General features: G+C 37.5%; 1 protein-coding gene across 8 annotated transcripts in view; it reads right to left on the reverse strand.

The window, feature by feature from the left end:
- Positions 1 to 18,872, reverse strand: part of LOC127637316 (TBC1 domain family member 22A-like) — a 227,445-nt gene that overhangs the window by 176,321 nt on the left and 32,252 nt on the right. For all 8 annotated transcript variants that reach the window (XM_052118315.1, XM_052118311.1, XM_052118312.1 and 5 more), the window contains exon 5: positions 13,764 to 13,834. In XM_052118315.1, coding sequence (XP_051974275.1) covers positions 13,764 to 13,834 — 71 coding nt within the window. The remainder of the gene's footprint in view (positions 1 to 13,763; positions 13,835 to 18,872) is intronic.

Below are 18,872 nucleotides of genomic sequence, written 5' to 3' on the forward strand. Positions count from 1 at the left end.
TGGGCACAACTAACCATTTTCCCCTCCCCGGTGTCATGTGACTCGTTAGTGTTACAAGGTCTCAGGTGTGAATGGGGAGCAGGTGTGTTAAATTTGGTGTCATCGCTCTCACACTCCCTCATACTGGTCACTGGAAGTTCAACATGGCACCTCATGGCAATGAACTCTCTGAGGATCTGAAAAAAAGAAATGTTGCTCTACATAAAGATGGCCTAGACTATAAGAAGTTTGCCAAGACCCTGACAGTGAGCTGCAGCACGGTGGCCAAGACCATACAGCAGTTTAACAGGACATGTTCCACTCAGAATAAGCCTCAGCATGGTCGACCAAAGAAGTTGAGAGCACGTGCTCAGCCTCATATCCAGAGGTTGTCTTTGGGAAATAGATGTATGAGTGCTGCCAGCATTGCTGCAGAGGTTGAAGGGGTGGGGGGACAGCCTGTCAGTGCTCAGACTATATGCCGCACACTGCATCAAATTGGTCTGCATGGCTGTCATCCCAGAAGGAAGCCTCTTCTAAAGATGATGCACAAGAAAGCCTGCAAACAGTTTGCTGAAGACAAGCAGACTAAGCACATGGATTACTGAAACCATGTACTGTGGTCTGATGAGTCCAAGATAAACGTATTTGGTTCAGATGGTGTCATGCGTGGCGGAAACCAGGTGAGGAGTACAAGGCCAAGTGTGTCTTGCCTACAGTCAAGCATGGTGGTGGGAGTGCCATGGTCTGGGGCTGCATGAATGCTGCCGGCACTGGAGAGCAACATTGAGGGAACCATGAATGCCAACATATACTGTGACATACTGAAGCAGAGCATGATCCCCTCCCTTTGGAGACTGGGCCGCAGGGCAGTATTCCAGCATGATAACGACCCCAAACACACCTCCAAGACGACCACTGCCTTGCTAAAGAGGCTGAGGGTGGACTGGCCAAGCATGTCTCCAGACCTAAACCCTATTGAGCATCTGTGGGGTATCCTCAAATGGAAGGGGGAGGAGCACAAGGTCTCTAACATCCACCAGCTCCGTGATGTCATCATGGAGGAGTGGAAGAGGACTCCAGTGGCAACCTGTGAATCTCTGGTGAACTCCATGCCCAAGAGGGTTAAAACAGTGCTGGAAAATAATGGTGGCCACACAAAATATTGACACTTTGGGCCCAATTTGGACATTTTCACTTAGGGTTGTACTCACTTTTGTTGCCAGCGGTTTAGACAATAATGGCTGTGTGTTTATTGTAATTTATTTCTTACAGTACGTAAACATTGATTACTATTCAGTTTTTTACCATTTCACAGCTTTTATTTTAATCATCGCAAAAGCAGCTCACAACATGGCACTGATTATTAAACCCCCCAATAGCTGTGATTTAATTAATTCAAATTGACACACAGACACAGACACAGAGCGTGCATGATGATCAAGACTGTGATGTCAGTGTATGACCGGCTGGCTTCACACATTTATTATGAAGCGCAAAGAACATGCAGATTATATATTTATTTAATTAAATCATAACCTTTTGCAGTTTAATAATCACACAAGGACATATTGCGGTTTTAAATTTATTAATTGTGCATTCAAACATTAATTTTCATTCCAAATATGTAAAATGCCTTGACTTACCATATTTTATAGCTAATGCCATTTTTATGACTGGATTCGGTGAATTCGTCTGTGTTTTCCACATTGTAGAAATCAAAGTGACATACAGTGCATCCGGAAAGTATTCACAGCGCTTCAATTTTTCCACATTTTATGTTACAGCCTTATTCCAAAATGGATTAAATTAATTATTTTCTTCAAAATTCTACAAACAATACCCCATAATGACAATGTGAAAGTATCTTTGTGAATTAAAAAAAAAAAAAATTATCACATGTACAAAAAGTATTCACAGCCTTTGGCACCTATTACAGCCTCAAATCTTTTTGTGTATGATGCTACATGCTTGGTACACCTATTTTTGGGCAGTTTCTCCCATTCTTCTTTGCAGGACCTCTGAAGCTCCATCAGGTTGAATGGGGAGCGTCGGTAAACAGCCATTTTCAGATCTCTTCAGAGATGTTCAATTGGGTTCATGTATAGGCTCTGGCTGGGCCACTCAAGAACATTCACACAGTTGTCCCTTAGCCACTCCTTTGTTACATTGGCTATGTGCTTAGGGTTGTTGTCCTGTTGGAAAATAAGCCTTCGCACCAGTCTGAGGTCCAGAGCGCTCTGGAGCAGGTTTTCATCAAGGATGTCTCTGTATATTGCTGCATTCATCTTTCCCTCGATCCTGACTAGTCTCCCACTTCCTGCCACTAAAAAACATCCCCACAGCATGATGCTGCCACCACCATGCTCCACTGTAGGGATGGTATTGGCCAGGTGATGAGTGGTGCCTGGTTTCCTCCAGACATGACGCTTGCCATTCAGGCCAAGAGTTCAATCTTTGTTTCATCAGACCAGAGAATTTTGTTTCTCATGGTCTGAGAGTCCTTCAGGTGCCTTTTGGCAAACTCCAGGCAGGCTGTCATGTGCCTTTAACTGAGGAGTGACTTCCGTCTGGCCACTCTACCATACAGGTCTGATTGGTGGAGTGCTGCAGAGATGGTTGTTCTTCTGGAAGGATCTTCTCTCTCTACAGAGAAATGCTGGAGCTCTGTCAGAGTGACCATCGGGTTCTTGGTCACCTCCCTGACTAAGGCCCTTCTCCCCCGATCGCTCAGTTTGGTGGGGCGGCCAGCTCTAGGAAGAGTCCTGGTGGTTCCAAACTTCTTCCATTTATGGATGATGGAGGCCACTGTGCTCATTGGGAACTTCAATGCTGCAGAAATGTTTTTGTACCCTTCCCCAGAAGTTTCTACAGACAATTCCTTGGACTTCATGGCTTGGTTTGTGCTCTGACAAGCACTGTTAACTGTGGTACCTTATATAGACAGGTGTGTGCCTTTCCAAATCATGTCCAATCAACTGAATTTACCACAGGTGGACTCCAATCAAGTTGTAGAAACATCTCAAGGATGATCAGTGGAAACAGGATGAACCTGAGCTCAATTTTGAGTGTCATGGCAAAGGCAATTAATACTTATGTACATGTGATTTTTATAGTTATTTATTTTTTATAAATTTGCAAAGATTTCAAACAAACTTCTTTCACATTGTCATTATGGGGACCCTACTGTGATAAACTACAATATTACTAAAAACTTTTACATAAAATGCTAAATGTTTTTTGTATCGGTTTAATGAAGTGAACCATTAATACATTATAAATATTTTATTTGAAATTTAATGCAACTCAATAAAAAGTGTCAACCATTTCCAGTTATGTCTTAAGGTCTTATTTACATGCCGTGTTTGGGCTTCAATTGAATGTGATTTTTCAACCAATAAACAAAGTTATATTATTGTTATTAACATTGACAAGATACGAGAACACTGTTGTGGCTCTAATTAAGACCTCATGAGAATTTAAATGAAAATAAAAATTAAAAACATTAATTTAAAAAAGCAGTAGCTCTCATTTTATGAGAGCTACTGCTATAGAAAGAGAGAGAGACAGAGAGAGAGAGAGAGGCACGGTGGCATTAATGTGGCAGCTGCAGAGGTCCAGAACAGGTCGGTAATAAATGTTTTCCAGCAGCTGGTTTTGGATGAACACATGCGTAAGGTCTGTGTTCAGGCACTGGCTCTGTATCAACAAGCTCCCACCTGCTCGCAACAGGACGCTATTACTCAAACACTTTGTATTAGTGCGACTGAAAACACTATTTAATCATCTGCACAGCTTTAGTCTTTTATTTATTAAAGCCCACTGTGTGTGGGTGAGAAAAAGACACGTATTACACTCCACAAACTTCTTACAACAGAGAATACAGGCGTATGCAAAAGTTTAGGCACCCCTGACAATTTCCATGATTTTCATTTATAAATAATTGGTTGTTTGGATCAGCAATTTCATTTTGATTTATCAAATAACTGAAGGACACAGTAATATTTCGGTAGTGAAATGAGGTTCATTGGAATAACAGAAAATGTGCAATATGCATCAAAACAAAATTAGACAGGTGCATAAATGTGGGCACCCCAACAGAAATATCACATCAATATTTAGTTGAGCCTCCATTAGCAGAAATAACAGCCTCTAGATGCTTCCTATAGCCTGTAATGAGAGTCTGGATTCTGGATGAAGGTATTTTGGACCATTCCTCCTTGCAAAACATCTCCAGTTCAGTTAGGTTTGATGGTTGCCGAGCATGGACAGCCCGCTTAAAAATCACCCCACAGATTTTCAATGATATTCAGGTCTGGGGAATAGGATGGTCATTCCAGAACATTGTACTTGTTCCTCTGCATAAATGCCAGAGTAGATTTTGAGAAAAGTTTTGGGTCGTTGTCTTGTTGAAATATCCACCCCCGGCGTAACTTCAACTTTGTGACTGATTCCTCTACATTATTCTCAAGTATCTGCTGATATAGAGTGGAATCCATGCAACCCTCAACTTTAACAAGATTCCCAGTACCAGCACTGGCCACACAGCCCCACAGCATGATGGAACCTCCACCAAATTTGACTGTGGGTAGCAAGTGTTTGTCTTAAAACACGGTGTTCTTTTGCCGCCATGCATAACGCCCCTTGTTATGACCAAATAACATCTTTGTTTCATCACTCCACAGCACCTTCTTCCAAAATGAAGCTGGCTTGTCCAAAAGGCTTCTTCCGCATCACTCTCCCGTAAAGCTTCTCCTTGTGCAAAGTGCGCTGAATTGTTGAACGATGCACAGTGACACCATCTACAGCAAGATGATGTTGTAGAACTTTGGAGGTGGTCTGTGGGCTGTTTTTGACCATCCTCATTATCCTTTGCCTCTCCGATATTTTACTTGGCCTGCCACTTCTGGCCTTAACAAGAACTGTGCCTGTGGTCTTCCATTTCCTCACTATGTTCCTCACAGTGGACACTGACAGCTTAAAACTCTGCGATAGCTTTTTGTAGCCTTCCCCTAAACCCTAATGTTGAACAATCTTTGTTTTCAGGTCATTTGAGAGTTGTTTTGAGGCCTCCATGTTGCCACTCTTCAGAGGAGAGTGAAAGAGATCAACAACTTGCAATTGGCCACCTTAAATACCTTTTCTCATGATTGGATGCACCTGTCTATGAAGTTCAAGGCTTAATGAGCTCACCAAACCAATTGTGTGTTCCAATTAATCAGTGCTAGATAGTTACAGGTATTCAAATCAACAAAATGACAAGGGTGCCCAAATTTATGCACCTGTCTAATTTCGTTTTGATGCAAATTGCACATTTTCTGTTAATCCAATGAACCTCATTTCACTAACGAAATATTACTGTGTCCTTCAGTTATTTGACAGATCAAAATGAAATAGCTGATCAATTATTTATAAATGAAAATCATGGAAATTGTCAGGGGTGCCTAAACTTTTGCATACACCTGTATGAGACAGAGGCAAAAAATATATATATTTTAGTAACACATGGGTGTTTCTTAAACTACTGGTACATTTAAGTTCCAACAGTTATTTTTAATACTTCTCAAATGCCTATTATGTATAGATGTTATTGTTTTGCCCCTCTCTAAGACCCATATTTTCAAATATGATGTACATAATGTGTGAAGAACAATCAGGTAAATATTACTTGTGACCTGAAAGTTTTTATTGTGCATCATTACCAGTCAGGCTGTAAGTGCCAAGTTATGCATAAAGTGTATGAAAATATTATTAAATTGTGTGCATTTATGGATAAATAAAATGTTAGCTATGAAATTAGCCTTAGCAACAAAAAGCAGTCAGCTATTTTATTTTAAAACATTTAAAAATGTAATTTCCATCACCATCATCGCCACCACAGAAATCACACATAGTAATTTAACATGTGGTGAAAATGCTTGTGATTTTCAGTAAAAATTTGACAAAAATGGCAAAATATATTTAATAAAAATGTATGAATTTATTCATAAAAATTTATTAACTAGTAAGAGTGTGAAAAGTGTTTTATTACATTTTATTTTCTAAAGGTCCAAAGGGCCAGAAGTGTCAATTAAATCTCCCACCTACAACAATATATTTCAGAACACAACTTACAGCACATTTACAAGTACAAGCCACTGCTCATATATATATATATGTACAGTTGAAGTTGAGCAGGCCGCGGAGCTGGGAGTTGAACTGGTCAGAAGGTGCAGGAAATGCGGCGAGAGATGTTGAACATGTCGGCAATGCTGAAGAAGGTCATTGCTGACTATGAGGATCTTGCTGTGATATATCGATCGAAACACTGCCATGGAGGCCCGGTACACTGATGTGATTACAAAAGTGGGGATCGATTACCTGGAGTCATCAGAGAGGGAATTATCTGCTAATCCTCTAGCAACCAAGGGGCGATTAGGAGCATGTCTGGGAGAAGTTGGAGGACATGGAGAACCGTAGCCGGCGAAATAATGTCTGTATCGTTGGAATCCCGGACGGAGCAGAGGGACAGGATACGGTGAAATTCCTGGATGGGCTCTTTCCGAATCTGCAGGCACAGCAGGCCATAAGCTGGAAATCAAATGAGCTCCCAGGGTTCCTGCTTGTCGATCCGCAGAGGGAGACAGGCCCCGATTAATTCTGGCCAAATTTCTGTGATCATCCGATAAAGATCTTGTGTTAAATGAGGCGAGGAGTAAAGGAAGGCTTTCTTGGAAGAAAGTCATAAAGTCAATGGAGTGAGCAAGTCATCTCCTTGTACTCATGTTGCAGCCGAGTGGACCGGTTCACTGAACATTTGCTTGACTCTTTGTTTTGAAGAATCTGTGCATTTTTGTGCTGGTTCTGCCGAGCTGCTGGAGTATATTTTGTACAGTGTCACACATTCAGGACAGTTTTATGGATGAAGCTACATGCTCTTTGGGATTATTCCATCTATTGGTTGGAGTTTGTTTTATAGATTATCAGTGTAATTCTGTCTCACAAAATGTGTATAGAAACAACGGACTTGAGTAATCCAACAGCAAAGTTGTCGCAGGAGTTCTCATAGGCGTACATGAGTTTGAGTTTGGAGCGATGTTGTGTGCACATTTTTCTTTTTTCTGTTTGTTTGGTTTTGGGGGATGTTCGGGTTTAATTGTCACACTAATGTTGGAATGTGGTGTTTATAATCTTGTTTTTGACACACAATCAATTTTTTCTTATTTGTCAAAATACAAAATGTTAATATGTGTGGATTGTCTCTCTCCACGTTAAATGTGAATGGGTTTGGACACACGATAAGGTTATTTCTCTTCTTAAGCACAAAAAATATGATATAGTGTTTTTCAAGAAACGCATCTTTCTCCGCTGGAAGCTGAAAATTTTGGCAATATATGGGGTGGGCTTTTTTTTATAGTGCTGGCTCGAGTAAGAGCAGGGGAGTCATTAAATATCTCAAACATGGTAAAGATAAATTAGGAAGAGTCATAATTGTTTATCTGAAATTCAGGGACAAAGTTTTATTTTGGCTAATATTTATGCACCTAATGTTGATTATCAGGGCTTTTTTTTTAATGATCTTGAAGAGATGTTGCAAGGCGCTGGCACCCCTCATGATATAATATTTGGAGGAGACTTCAATCTTTTGATGGACTCTATCCTTGATCATAGAAAAAGCAAAGGTGTGCAAGCCCCCTAGATCAACATTGCCCCATCAAAGGATTTGTAAAAAATCTTGGTCTTACAGATATTTGGAGACTTTTACTCCCATCTTATAAGGACTATAAAATGTTTTCATCAGACCATAGATTTACTCTAGAATAGATATACTGTATATTTTTTAAATCTATGTCCCTCATTTCATCTGTTGTTGATTCCTCAATTGGAAACCAGGTAATATCCTGGTATTTAGAGGTGTTGCCACATATGGAAAACAATAAATCATATAGTTAGTGATTTAATGTATCCTTTTTTGCAAAATCTTGAATTCTAACAAATGCTAAAGGCTGAAATCAATGTCTATATGTAGACCAACTGAAGCTGACACAATGGTAAACTGCCAGCAGGAGGTGAAGCCACTGGAAGTGTTCAAGCGGCCATCTTGGTGTGTCCAACCTGCCATAGAGCTTCTGACAGTTGATAACGCTGCCGTTTCACCTTCTCCGACCTCTGGATATGAGGGTCATATTACACCCTCTAGTGACAATCATGATCATTGTTTTAGGGTGACAACCCATCCTTTTCCCTCAGAGGGCTCTTAAAATAGTCAGACAGGTATTTCTAAATCTCCTAAAATGCCGGTGATTTGCCTGTTTTCCTATTGAAGTGCTCTCTGTAGTCATTCATAGATATATGTCAATACAGTGTGTATGACATTTAAACCTAGCGTTTCAGTATAATAATCTTTGCTAAGCTTGTCTCCCTCTTTCTCTGCATGGGTGAGTAATAGAGAGAGGGAAAGAGAGAATGGTTATTGCTGTCTTGCTCACAAATAACACAGACAGAAGGGGCTTGTGGGCATAATTTTATCATGTCTGGGAAACTGTGCTAAAATAAGACCGGTGAAGACACCAAGATCACCTCTGTATCCTGAGCAATGTGGCAACACCTCACGTAATGAAAGACACTTTCACAAGCGTGAAGTTAGAGTTTATGTCATGTCATTTATAGAGATAAGAGGGAGGTGACATTCTGTTCTAAAGGTTTAACAGGATTTCAGGAGTGAAAGAGTAAGATGGTATAAGACTAAAGTCTAGTGTTGATTTCCCCTGATATTGCTAATCACTGTGACAGCTAATACATGCCACTATATTTCCTGAAAATACAGTTAAAGAATACATTTCAGTTGCAAAATAAATACTGTGACTGTAGGTAGGTAATTGTTTGTATGATCAAGGTGGTTGCTTAAGTGTTGCTAGGTAGTCACTAGGGTGATGTGGGTAGCTGTAAAGTAACTGCTAAGGGTAACTGTGTGATGGTTCCTTGATTATTGCTCGAGTGTTGCTAGGTGGTAGCTAGTGTGTGTGTTGTGGTTGGTTGTGAGGATGATTCCAATGATTTTCCAGGTGGGGCTATTGTTAGGGTGTTCTTGGTGATTGTTTGGCAATGGCCTGTGTGTTCAAAGTGGTTGCCAGAGTGTTACTAGTTGTTGCTAGGGTGTTCTGGGTTGTGGCCAAAGCAATTGCAAGGGTGCGCTGGATGGTAGCTAAATGCTGCTAGGTGTTGCTAGGGTGTTGTGGTTGTTTTTAAGGGTGATTCCAATGTTTTTTTGGGTGGTTGCTAGGGCTATTATTTGGGTGTTCTGGGTGATTGTTTCGCAATGGCCTGCATGTTCAAAATGGTTGCTAGTGCATTGCTAGATTGTTACTAGTTATTGCTAGGGTGATGAGGATGGCTGCTAGGTAATTGCTAGGGTGCTCTGGATGGTAGCTAAGGTGTTGTCAGGGTAGTTGCTAGTGAGTTCTGGATGATTGTAAGGCAATTGCTTGTGTGTTTCAGATGGTTTCTTAATGATTGCTAGAGTGTTCCTAGGGGGTTGCTAGGGTGATTTGGTTGGTTGTGAAGGCGATTCCAATGGTTTTCTGGGTGGTTGCTAGATGTTGCCAGGGCTATTGTTACAGTGTTCAGGGAGATTTTTTTGGCAATGGCCTGTTTGTATAAAGTGGTTGCTTGGATGATGCTAGTTGTTGCTAGGGTGTTGTGTTGTGTGTGATGATAAATGTTTGCGGTTGCAAGCATGTCGGTAGAGCATTGCTGGGTTGGTGCTAGACTGTTCTGGGTGGTTACTAGTTGGTTGCTTATTGGACCAAATCTAAATAAACAACCCTCAAGTCTTTAAGATATTCTGATATCTAGATATGTCTTGGGTCACTCTTTCAATGTGAACATTGTTATCCAATCATTGGCCAAGTAATAGCACACGTCTCCTCAAAAAGCCAGATGATTTGAGGCATCATTCACAATGTCCACACTGAAATGTAATACTTCGAGTTAGAGGCTTGGTCAAATCCCTAACTCTACATATGATGATCAGTGATGCTTTCCTTATTTATATATATATATATATATATATATATATATATATATATATATATATATATATATATATATATATATATATATATATATATAAAATAAGTAAAAACAGTAATGAAATCTTTACTTTATATTTTTCTTAACTGCCAAAGCAGAAATTATTTCTTCTTAAGGAAGTCTCAAATGTGGTTTGGTAGCAGTTTAGAGATGTCAGCAGGATGCACAGAATGTATCATGTGTTAAAGTGCCTGTTCAAACGGTACCACCACCCTCCACCGGTCATTACTCTTGTTAAAGGATGAATTCCAGCTGTTCAAAGAAGCTCTCCACTCACTCAAACAAAAATACACACACACCGATGAACTCAAACACCGCACACCTGAGCAGCAGCTCAATAGTGTGGATCGAAGGGGTTTGATTGAGTGGGGCTGCAGTCCAGTGTTCGAATCAACATGACAGATGAGCTTGCCATAGGCTAATTAATGTGAATTGGATGTTTGTGTGTCTGTGTGTGTGTGTGTGTGTGTGTGTGTGTGTGTGTGTGTGTGTGTGTGTGTGTGTGTGTGTGTGTGTGTGTGTGTCCACACGCTAGGGGTCCGAGTATCAAATCTCCATCTCTGTTTCATCCTGGTTTCTGACTGGCACTTCATCTGTGAGTGTGGCATGAGAGCACAGTGCCACTCACCTGTCTGTCAGAGGGTACGATTTGTATGAACACCCATAACCCCCATCACGCTTGCCCTGTCTAGGCAGACCTTTAAATCATTACTTACCAGCTCATCCACCATAAAAAAAATTTAAATAATAATTAATTTTGAATTAAAATTCAGGCATTATTTAAACCACATTTACACTAATATGATAAGTATTAACATAAAGCTATCATATCGCTTAAAAAGTCTTTCACTATACAGCACAAATTATATGGACTATTTTTATGATACTTTTGTTGGATTTTAATGAGAAATATTTTTACTTTTTGTAACTTGACCGATGTGGTCACCATGAACTGTCCTTGTATGGAAACAAGCTGTTTAAGGTTTCTTCCAAAAAAAATTATTTTGAGTTCCACAGACAAATAAAATAACAACACTTGAATTTGGCATGAAATACAGGGGAATATAATGACAGAATTATCATTTTGGGGGAACTACTCATTTCATCCTAAAGTAAATAGCTTAAACAGACCTAAAAGATGATCACTAAAAACACTGCTTTAGCACTCAGATCTCTATTAAGAGAAGGCCAAAGGCTGTGTAATATATTTATTTAGCTTTTTGGTCTCATTATTACAGCTTTCCAATGAAGTTTCTCATTAGGAGGGCCATTCAATTCTTATTCTCTCCCTTTATTATAAGTTCACACCATTTTCAGTGACCAAAACAAACAACCAAATATCCAACAGAGCCAATCAAGGTTAGGAGCAGAAATATAATTATTTGTTTAAATTTATTGTGTTTAGTTTTATATTGTCACAGATAGTGATAGTGGCCCAGCACACAAAAAGTTATTTCCCCTTTTCCTTGTTGAAAAGACATTTTCTAAAGAGAGTTTCTAAAGATACCTCTAGAGCAGAGGACAACCTAGAGAACTTAAAAGACAACATCTCCACAGCCACTATTTAGGATATTATTATTATTATTGGTACTACTAGGCTACTACTATTAGTAATAGTAATACTATTATTAGTATTGCTTTAGGCTATGTTCCACTCAAAATGAGTTTCATCAATATACATCATTTTTTTATTAAGCTATCAACATTCCATTTTAAATTCTGTGTCACTTCTGAAATAGGTTATATTTTTAAAACACATTGTGAACACATACTTTGCAACACATTTTTACCACATTCAAGCAGTTGGGATACTGTTCAAATTAGCCTTCTGAAAATAATCCTCCACAGTCAAAAAACTAAACGAAGTATTCTCACCAGCCCTGTGATAGGAACCGGAGCGGTCACAGGGAGAATTCACACAAGAGAGAAGGTATAGCATTCCAAAAAGATGTTTAATCCATCTGAGGTACAAAATGTGCAAATAAATAACAGCGAACATAAAACATTCCAAAATCTAGACCCATTTCTGGTACTAAGAGCAGTACCCATTCCCCTCCCTAAACAATGGCTGGAGTAAATTTGCGCTGAACAGAGCTAGCATAACCTTGTCCATGTGCTCAAACATTTGCCGTCCATCTCCTATCCCCTAGTGGGCTGGTTTAAACACAATAAATTAACCTGCACCTCCCCATTCTTAAATACAAAATCTTTGAATAAATACACAAGAATGAGTTCAAATGAGAGTTAAAACCAAAACCAATAAATAGGACTGATAAAACATTTGCACAATAAAACCCCAATAAATAATGAAAATTGCCAAGTAAATCAAATAAATAAGTCTTTTGAACACAGTAAAATCCTGTGATGGAGACCGACTCGCAGGCTCTCCATCACAAGACCAAAAGATAACCAAAGAGACAACAAAATCAGACATAGAACGAAATCAGCACGATGGGCAGCTCTATATTCTGCTCAATGAACGGATAATCCTCGACGGTCAAATAACTAAACTGGACACATGTTCATTAACAGCCAAAGGCTACTAACGTTATCTCAATTGGATAAGAGCTATTTTGGAGATTTTAGGCTACTTAAGCCAATTCAACTTTGAAAACATCAACATCAGATATTAAACAACATCAGCTAGATGGACAGTGCGGTTTTGTCACAGTATCAAATGCGTAAAAATCACTTCCATATAGGCCTACGTTAAGCAAAAAAAAAAGAAAAATCTGATTGTTGATTTTGCCTTTTCATTTTCATAGCCCTTACATCAGTGGGAACAATGAGTCTGACATTTTGATGCACACGGGTGATCGATGCGGTGCTGTATGATAGAATGAATAAATGTAAATCGTCCACCACCTGCAGCCTTGATCGGTAATTTGCTTTTAAGCAGGTTCAAAGTAGAAAACATGCACTCACATAAGTAAGTGAAGGTGAAGGTGATGAGGACTTTCATAGTGTTTCGAGAGAGGTGGGGAAACTCAGTCCTATAAGTAAAGCAATGCAATATGATGTTTCAGTCGCCTTAGTATTAACAGAGCTAAAAGTCTGGATTACTCTCTTTTGTGTTTGCAATTCTTTCAGCTTTCTGTCAAAAAGTTCCAGTAGCTTGGCGATCAGACTAGAGTGCTTGGCTTCAATGTGACGCCGGAGCTTACAGGATCTCATACTGCTCTTTGCAAATAACACAATGTGGCAGCGGCGCATCATTGGGACCGGTCCACAAAAATTTTAAATATTCCTGATCATACTTCCTCCGTTTTTTTGCTTGGCCCAGAATCTGCCCCCTCTCCTGTAGACTTTTGTATTGTAGACACTACAAAGCGATCCATTTTGCAACATGCATTTACATAACATGCACATTAACACGCAAGCTAGCAGGACTGATGTGTACAGACGGGAACCGTTTTGGTTTTTTCCCCGCGTTGCTCTCTGGCACTCCCAGGGGAGGCGTGCATCACCAATTGAAAACCTCTGCTCTAGAGGATCCATCCACAGCCACTGAAACTGTTCAATTTGCCATTGGTTTTCAGTCTACTGGACCTCTGGGCTTCTAGGCAGTTTAAGTCATTAGTAAAAGCCTAATGACTTATAAATGTGTATTTATGTAGAATGTATTATGTATTCTTTGATTCATCCTTTAATGGATGTGCTATTTTAATGAAGCAGTGTGAGGACAGAGGAGGTGCTGGGAATATTGAACTTACTGTGAGCAGCTTCCACGTGATAGGCCGAACTTGCCGAGGAATTCCAGACCAGCTCAACTTCCGAAGCTCCTCTAAAGAGAAAAATAGAACATTTTTAAAACATACATATAGTCACTACGTAAACCATATGCATAATATAACAAGTCATAATGTCTTATATATTTTTCCAAAGCAATAAAGCAAACAGGTAGAAACATCCATAAATAATCTGCATATTTGACACTATCAAAACTTGAATAAATAACATATTACATTAAAATTTGCTACATACAACCAAAGCGAACTGCCGCACAAGGGAATGTGGGGAATATTTGCTTAAAAAGCAATAATACCTGGATGTATAGATTCATACTTCAGCAAGCATACTTGCATAGATGCATACTACAAGTGGGGTGACAATTAAAATATTTCATAGCATGGTGATATTTCACCTCACAATACTATGTTGATATTATCTCAGCAAGAATCAAATTTTGTAGCGTCACATTTTTTGGAAACTATTCTACTCGACCTAATCTGTACTCAGCACAAGTGTGTTGTTGGTTCCTCAAAATAATCCACAAAAAAATACTAATCACTTCACTAAAATTGTAATTAGATTACGTAACTGATTATTTAATTGAAAAAGTACTCGCATTTCTAACTACTTTTAAGTTACTTTCTAAAACACGTTATAGAAATGTTCTGCTCAATGAATTCAAAATTATCTAGAATTTTCTCATTCAAAATTTTATTTTAGAAATATGTATAATTAAAGTAATAACCTTAAAAGTAATTACCCTAAAAGTAATCATTCATTTGTTTCGACAATTATAAAACTCAAAATTACAGTTTAAACAACCAAAAAATGTCAGAAAAAGAATAGTCTGTTAATTTCCATTAACGGTCCATTCCACAATATAATAAATAAAAACTCATAAGATGAAAAAATAAATAAAATACAAAGAGTCAGTAACTAATCTGAAAAAAGAATTTGAAAAGTAATGGATTACACAACTTGACTAAAAAAAGTAATAAGATTACAGTACTAATGATTTTGTTAACAGATACAAAACTACTCAGCACAAGCTAAGAATATAAAACTGAATGCAGAGGAATGAGAAACAAGTGAGTAAAAGTTTGCAATGTCATAATTTACACAATAAACTAAACCAATATATACAGTATACACACACACAAACAGTACTGTGCAAAAGTTTTAGGTACTTGTGAAAAATGTTGCATATTGAGGATGTCTTCAAAAATAAATAGTTTTCATTGTTCAGTTAACATCATACAAAGTCCAGTAAACTTAAAAACTTGAATCAATATTTGGTGTGGCCACTTTTGCCTTTAAAACAGCCCCAATTCTCCTAGGTACACCTGGACACAGTTTGTCTTGGTTGTTGGCAGATAGGATGTTCCAAACTTCTTGGAGAATTCCCAACAGTTCTTCTATCTATTTAGTCTCAATTGCTTCTGTCTCTTCATGTAATCTCAGACTGACACAATGTTCAGTGGGGGGCTTTGTGGGGGCCATGACATCTGTTGCAGGGCTCCCTGTTCTTCTATTCTAATCTTTTCTATTTGCAAAAGTAATGTTTGGGAGTGGAACATTTATATTTCCTATTGACACACTAAAGTAGCAGATATAAATAAACATCTTAAGACAAATGCTTTTGTGAAACATCTTAAGTGCCAAAAACTTTTGCACATGACTGTATATATATATATATATTATAAACACTGGCAGCCAAAAGTTTGGAATAATGTACAGATGTTTGCTGTGTGTGTGTATATACATATATATACTGTATATACCAGTGTTGGGTAAAATACTAATATTAATCCACTACACATTACTAATTAGTCATCTAAAATTGGGATCAAATTACTTTCCTAATTGCATCATTGAAAAAGTAATTACATTACTAATTATTTTACTTTTAAGTTACATTCTAAAACACTTTTCCGCTCAACAAATACAAAAAGTATTTCTTTCTTGTTCATTGTTACGCATAAGTCATACACCACATTTCTCCAATATACTTGAAATAAGGATAAACCTATACTTCAAAGTAATTAAATTATAAATCAGTAATTGTCAATAATAATCTGATAACAAGAATTTAAAATGTAATGCATTACACTACGTTTTTACTTTAAAAATAATTCGATTACAGTAACAAATTACTTTGGAACTTTTTGTTTCTTTCTTTCTCTTTCCCCCCCTAAAGAAGAGTCTTTTCTAAAGAAGAGTGTTTGGAATGAGAATGAGTAAATTACAAATTTCCATTTCCAACTACTCTTTAAATGTTCAGATCACTTTTCCGGTAAGACGGAATGACTATACAGCAGCCCATTGTGAGGTCTTTACAGAGAACATCACTTCTCCAGAACACACTATATATTATAAAGCCTTTACAAGTACATCTTTGTATTCACTGTGTGCATCAGCTGTCTAGTGGTCTATTATTGTGTGCTTCACATGTGAATTAAACACAACCTCTCTCAGTGGAATTACACAGGCAGTATTAGCTCTATAATCTCTTAAAGAAATACACCAGCTACTAAATGACAACTTCTGCCACTTCAAAAGCATTTCTAAAGAATGTAAACGCCAGTTCATCAGAGAATGTTTGAAAGAGAGACAGAATGCAAAGTGAACGACACACGCTCACTGCAAAGCTTATCATCTGAAGTGAAAAGAAAACAATTGGTTGTTCGGAAGTGTGCAGTACTCATGTGATATTTAAATACAGCATTGATATGAGACAAGTAACTCAGAGGGAACATGTAAACTGCAAAAAAATTTAAATACAGTAAATAGACCATAGTCTCATATAAAGCTGGGCAAAATAGCAGATATTTATGATTTATTCGATATAAGGTCTTAACTTCAGCCACTTTTAGTAATATGGACTTCTCGAAAGTTAGCTGTCCTTACACTAGTTTTCACACATAAAATGTATTTTTATAAAAAAAGTCTGAAAGTCATGAAAATGCACACCACAGCGTCATTAACACTACAGCTCAAGTTCTGTATGGTGTTTAATAGAATTCTGTGCTGGAAATTACATTGATGGCAATTACATTTTTCAAGTTTTGGAAATACAATTTTAGACTCATTTGTCGTGCTGTCTAATTTTATAGATACAACTTTTTATATCCTAAATATAATAAAAACGAATATATATAAAATATAAAATAATATAAAAAACTACTTATTTATGTGATTATCTAATCAGCCAATCATAAGGCAGCAGTGCAATCCATAAAATCATGCAGATATGGGCCAGGACCTTCATGTTCACATCAAGAATGGGGGAACTCAGTGATTTTAACTGTGGCATGATTGTTGGAGCCAGACGGGCTGGTTTGAGTATTTCTGTAACTGCTGATCTCCTGGGATTTTCATGCGCAACAGTCTCTAGAAGTTTACTAAGAATGGTACCAAAAACAAAACTCATCCAATTATATGCTATTACTTCACTTACGGACCTTCTTCATAACTGGACTGAATCAGAGCTGATTTTACTCGGTGATTTAAACTGGGATTGGTTATCACAAAAGTCTGATCCATTCAAGAGTATTTGTGACTCTCTTTGTTTGGATCAATTGATAAATTTACCCACCCGATTAAATCATAAAGATCTGGTTAAATCTACACTACTTGATGTTATTTTAACTAATGCTCCTCATAGATTCTCTGCAGTTGGAGTTTTTTGTAATGATGTTAGTGATCACTGTCCAATAGTATGTGTAAGAAATTGCAGGATTCCAAAGAGTAAACCACGTTTTATTTTGAAACGACAATTTAAACATTTTAACGATCAAGCCTTTTTGCAAGATATTTATAACAGTGATTTATATGTTGTTTCACAGATACCCGATGTCGATATAGCATGGGAGTATTTTAAATGTACTTTTTGACTATATGTGACAAACATGCACCTTTTAAAAGGTTTAGAGTAAGAAGTAGAGATAATCCCTGGTTTAATGAGTCAATATCTTTACTTATAAAAAAAAGAGATGAGGCATGGGCTAAAGCAAAGAAAACAAATAATAATATGGACTGGGTAAATTATAGGACAATAAGAAATAATTGTACAAAATTGGTAAAAAAATCTAAATGTAATTATTACATAAAAATGATGAATGAAAATTTGAACAATCCGACTAATTTCTGGAAGTTGACTAAATCTGTTTGTGGTAAAAAAAACCTCCACCAGTCTGCCGGATTGTTTGAAATTAAATGAGAGTGTAATCCAGGACAAAGAAAATATTGTAAAAGCCTTTAATAGCCATTTTATCTCTGCTGATTTAATATCAGATTTTGGTAATTTAAAGGAACATAACATAGAAGGCAATGTGGAAAACGTTTCATGTCATTCCCAGCGGTTCACTCTTACTCCTATTTTAGCTACACAAGTTTATAAAGCCTTATCAAACTTGGATTGCAAAAAATCAGCGGGTCTGATAAAATAGAGCCTTATTTTTTAAAAATTTCTGCAGATCTTATAACAGAGCCCATCACTTCTATTTTAAATTTAAGTTTAAATTCTAATGTTATTCCCCGTGCATGGAAATCAGCTATGATTCTACCTTTGTTAAAAGGTGGTGATCCATCAGAGATGAATAACTATCGTCCAATTTCAAGGTTGTCGGTGATGGCAAAAGTATTTGAATCTTTTGTAAATGATCAAGTAAAACAGTTTTTAACTGAAAATAAAATTTTGAATGAATTCCAATCAGGCTTTAGATCAGGTCACAGTACTATAACAGCAGCCATGCTGGTTACAAATGATATTATTGAATGTTTGGATAGTAAACAGCATTGTGCAGCCTTATTTGTAGATCTCTTCAAAGCATTTGATTCTGTAGATCATAAACTTTTGTTGCAGAGACTTAGTTGTGTGGGTTTTAGTGAAACAGCTCTAAATTGGTTTAAAAACTACTTATCAGAAAGAACTCAGTGTGTCTCAGTTGAAAATTTTACTTCAGCAGAACAAACAATTAAAAAAGGTGTCCCACAGGGCTCTGTTTTAGCACCAATTTTATTTTCTATTTATATCAATGACCTAGGTTATGGGATAACTCCAGCTAGAATTCATCTATATGCTGATGACA

The sequence above is a fragment of the Xyrauchen texanus genome, chromosome 45 (assembly GCF_025860055.1).
Source record: "Xyrauchen texanus isolate HMW12.3.18 chromosome 45, RBS_HiC_50CHRs, whole genome shotgun sequence".
Lineage (NCBI taxonomy): Eukaryota > Metazoa > Chordata > Actinopteri > Cypriniformes > Catostomidae > Xyrauchen > Xyrauchen texanus.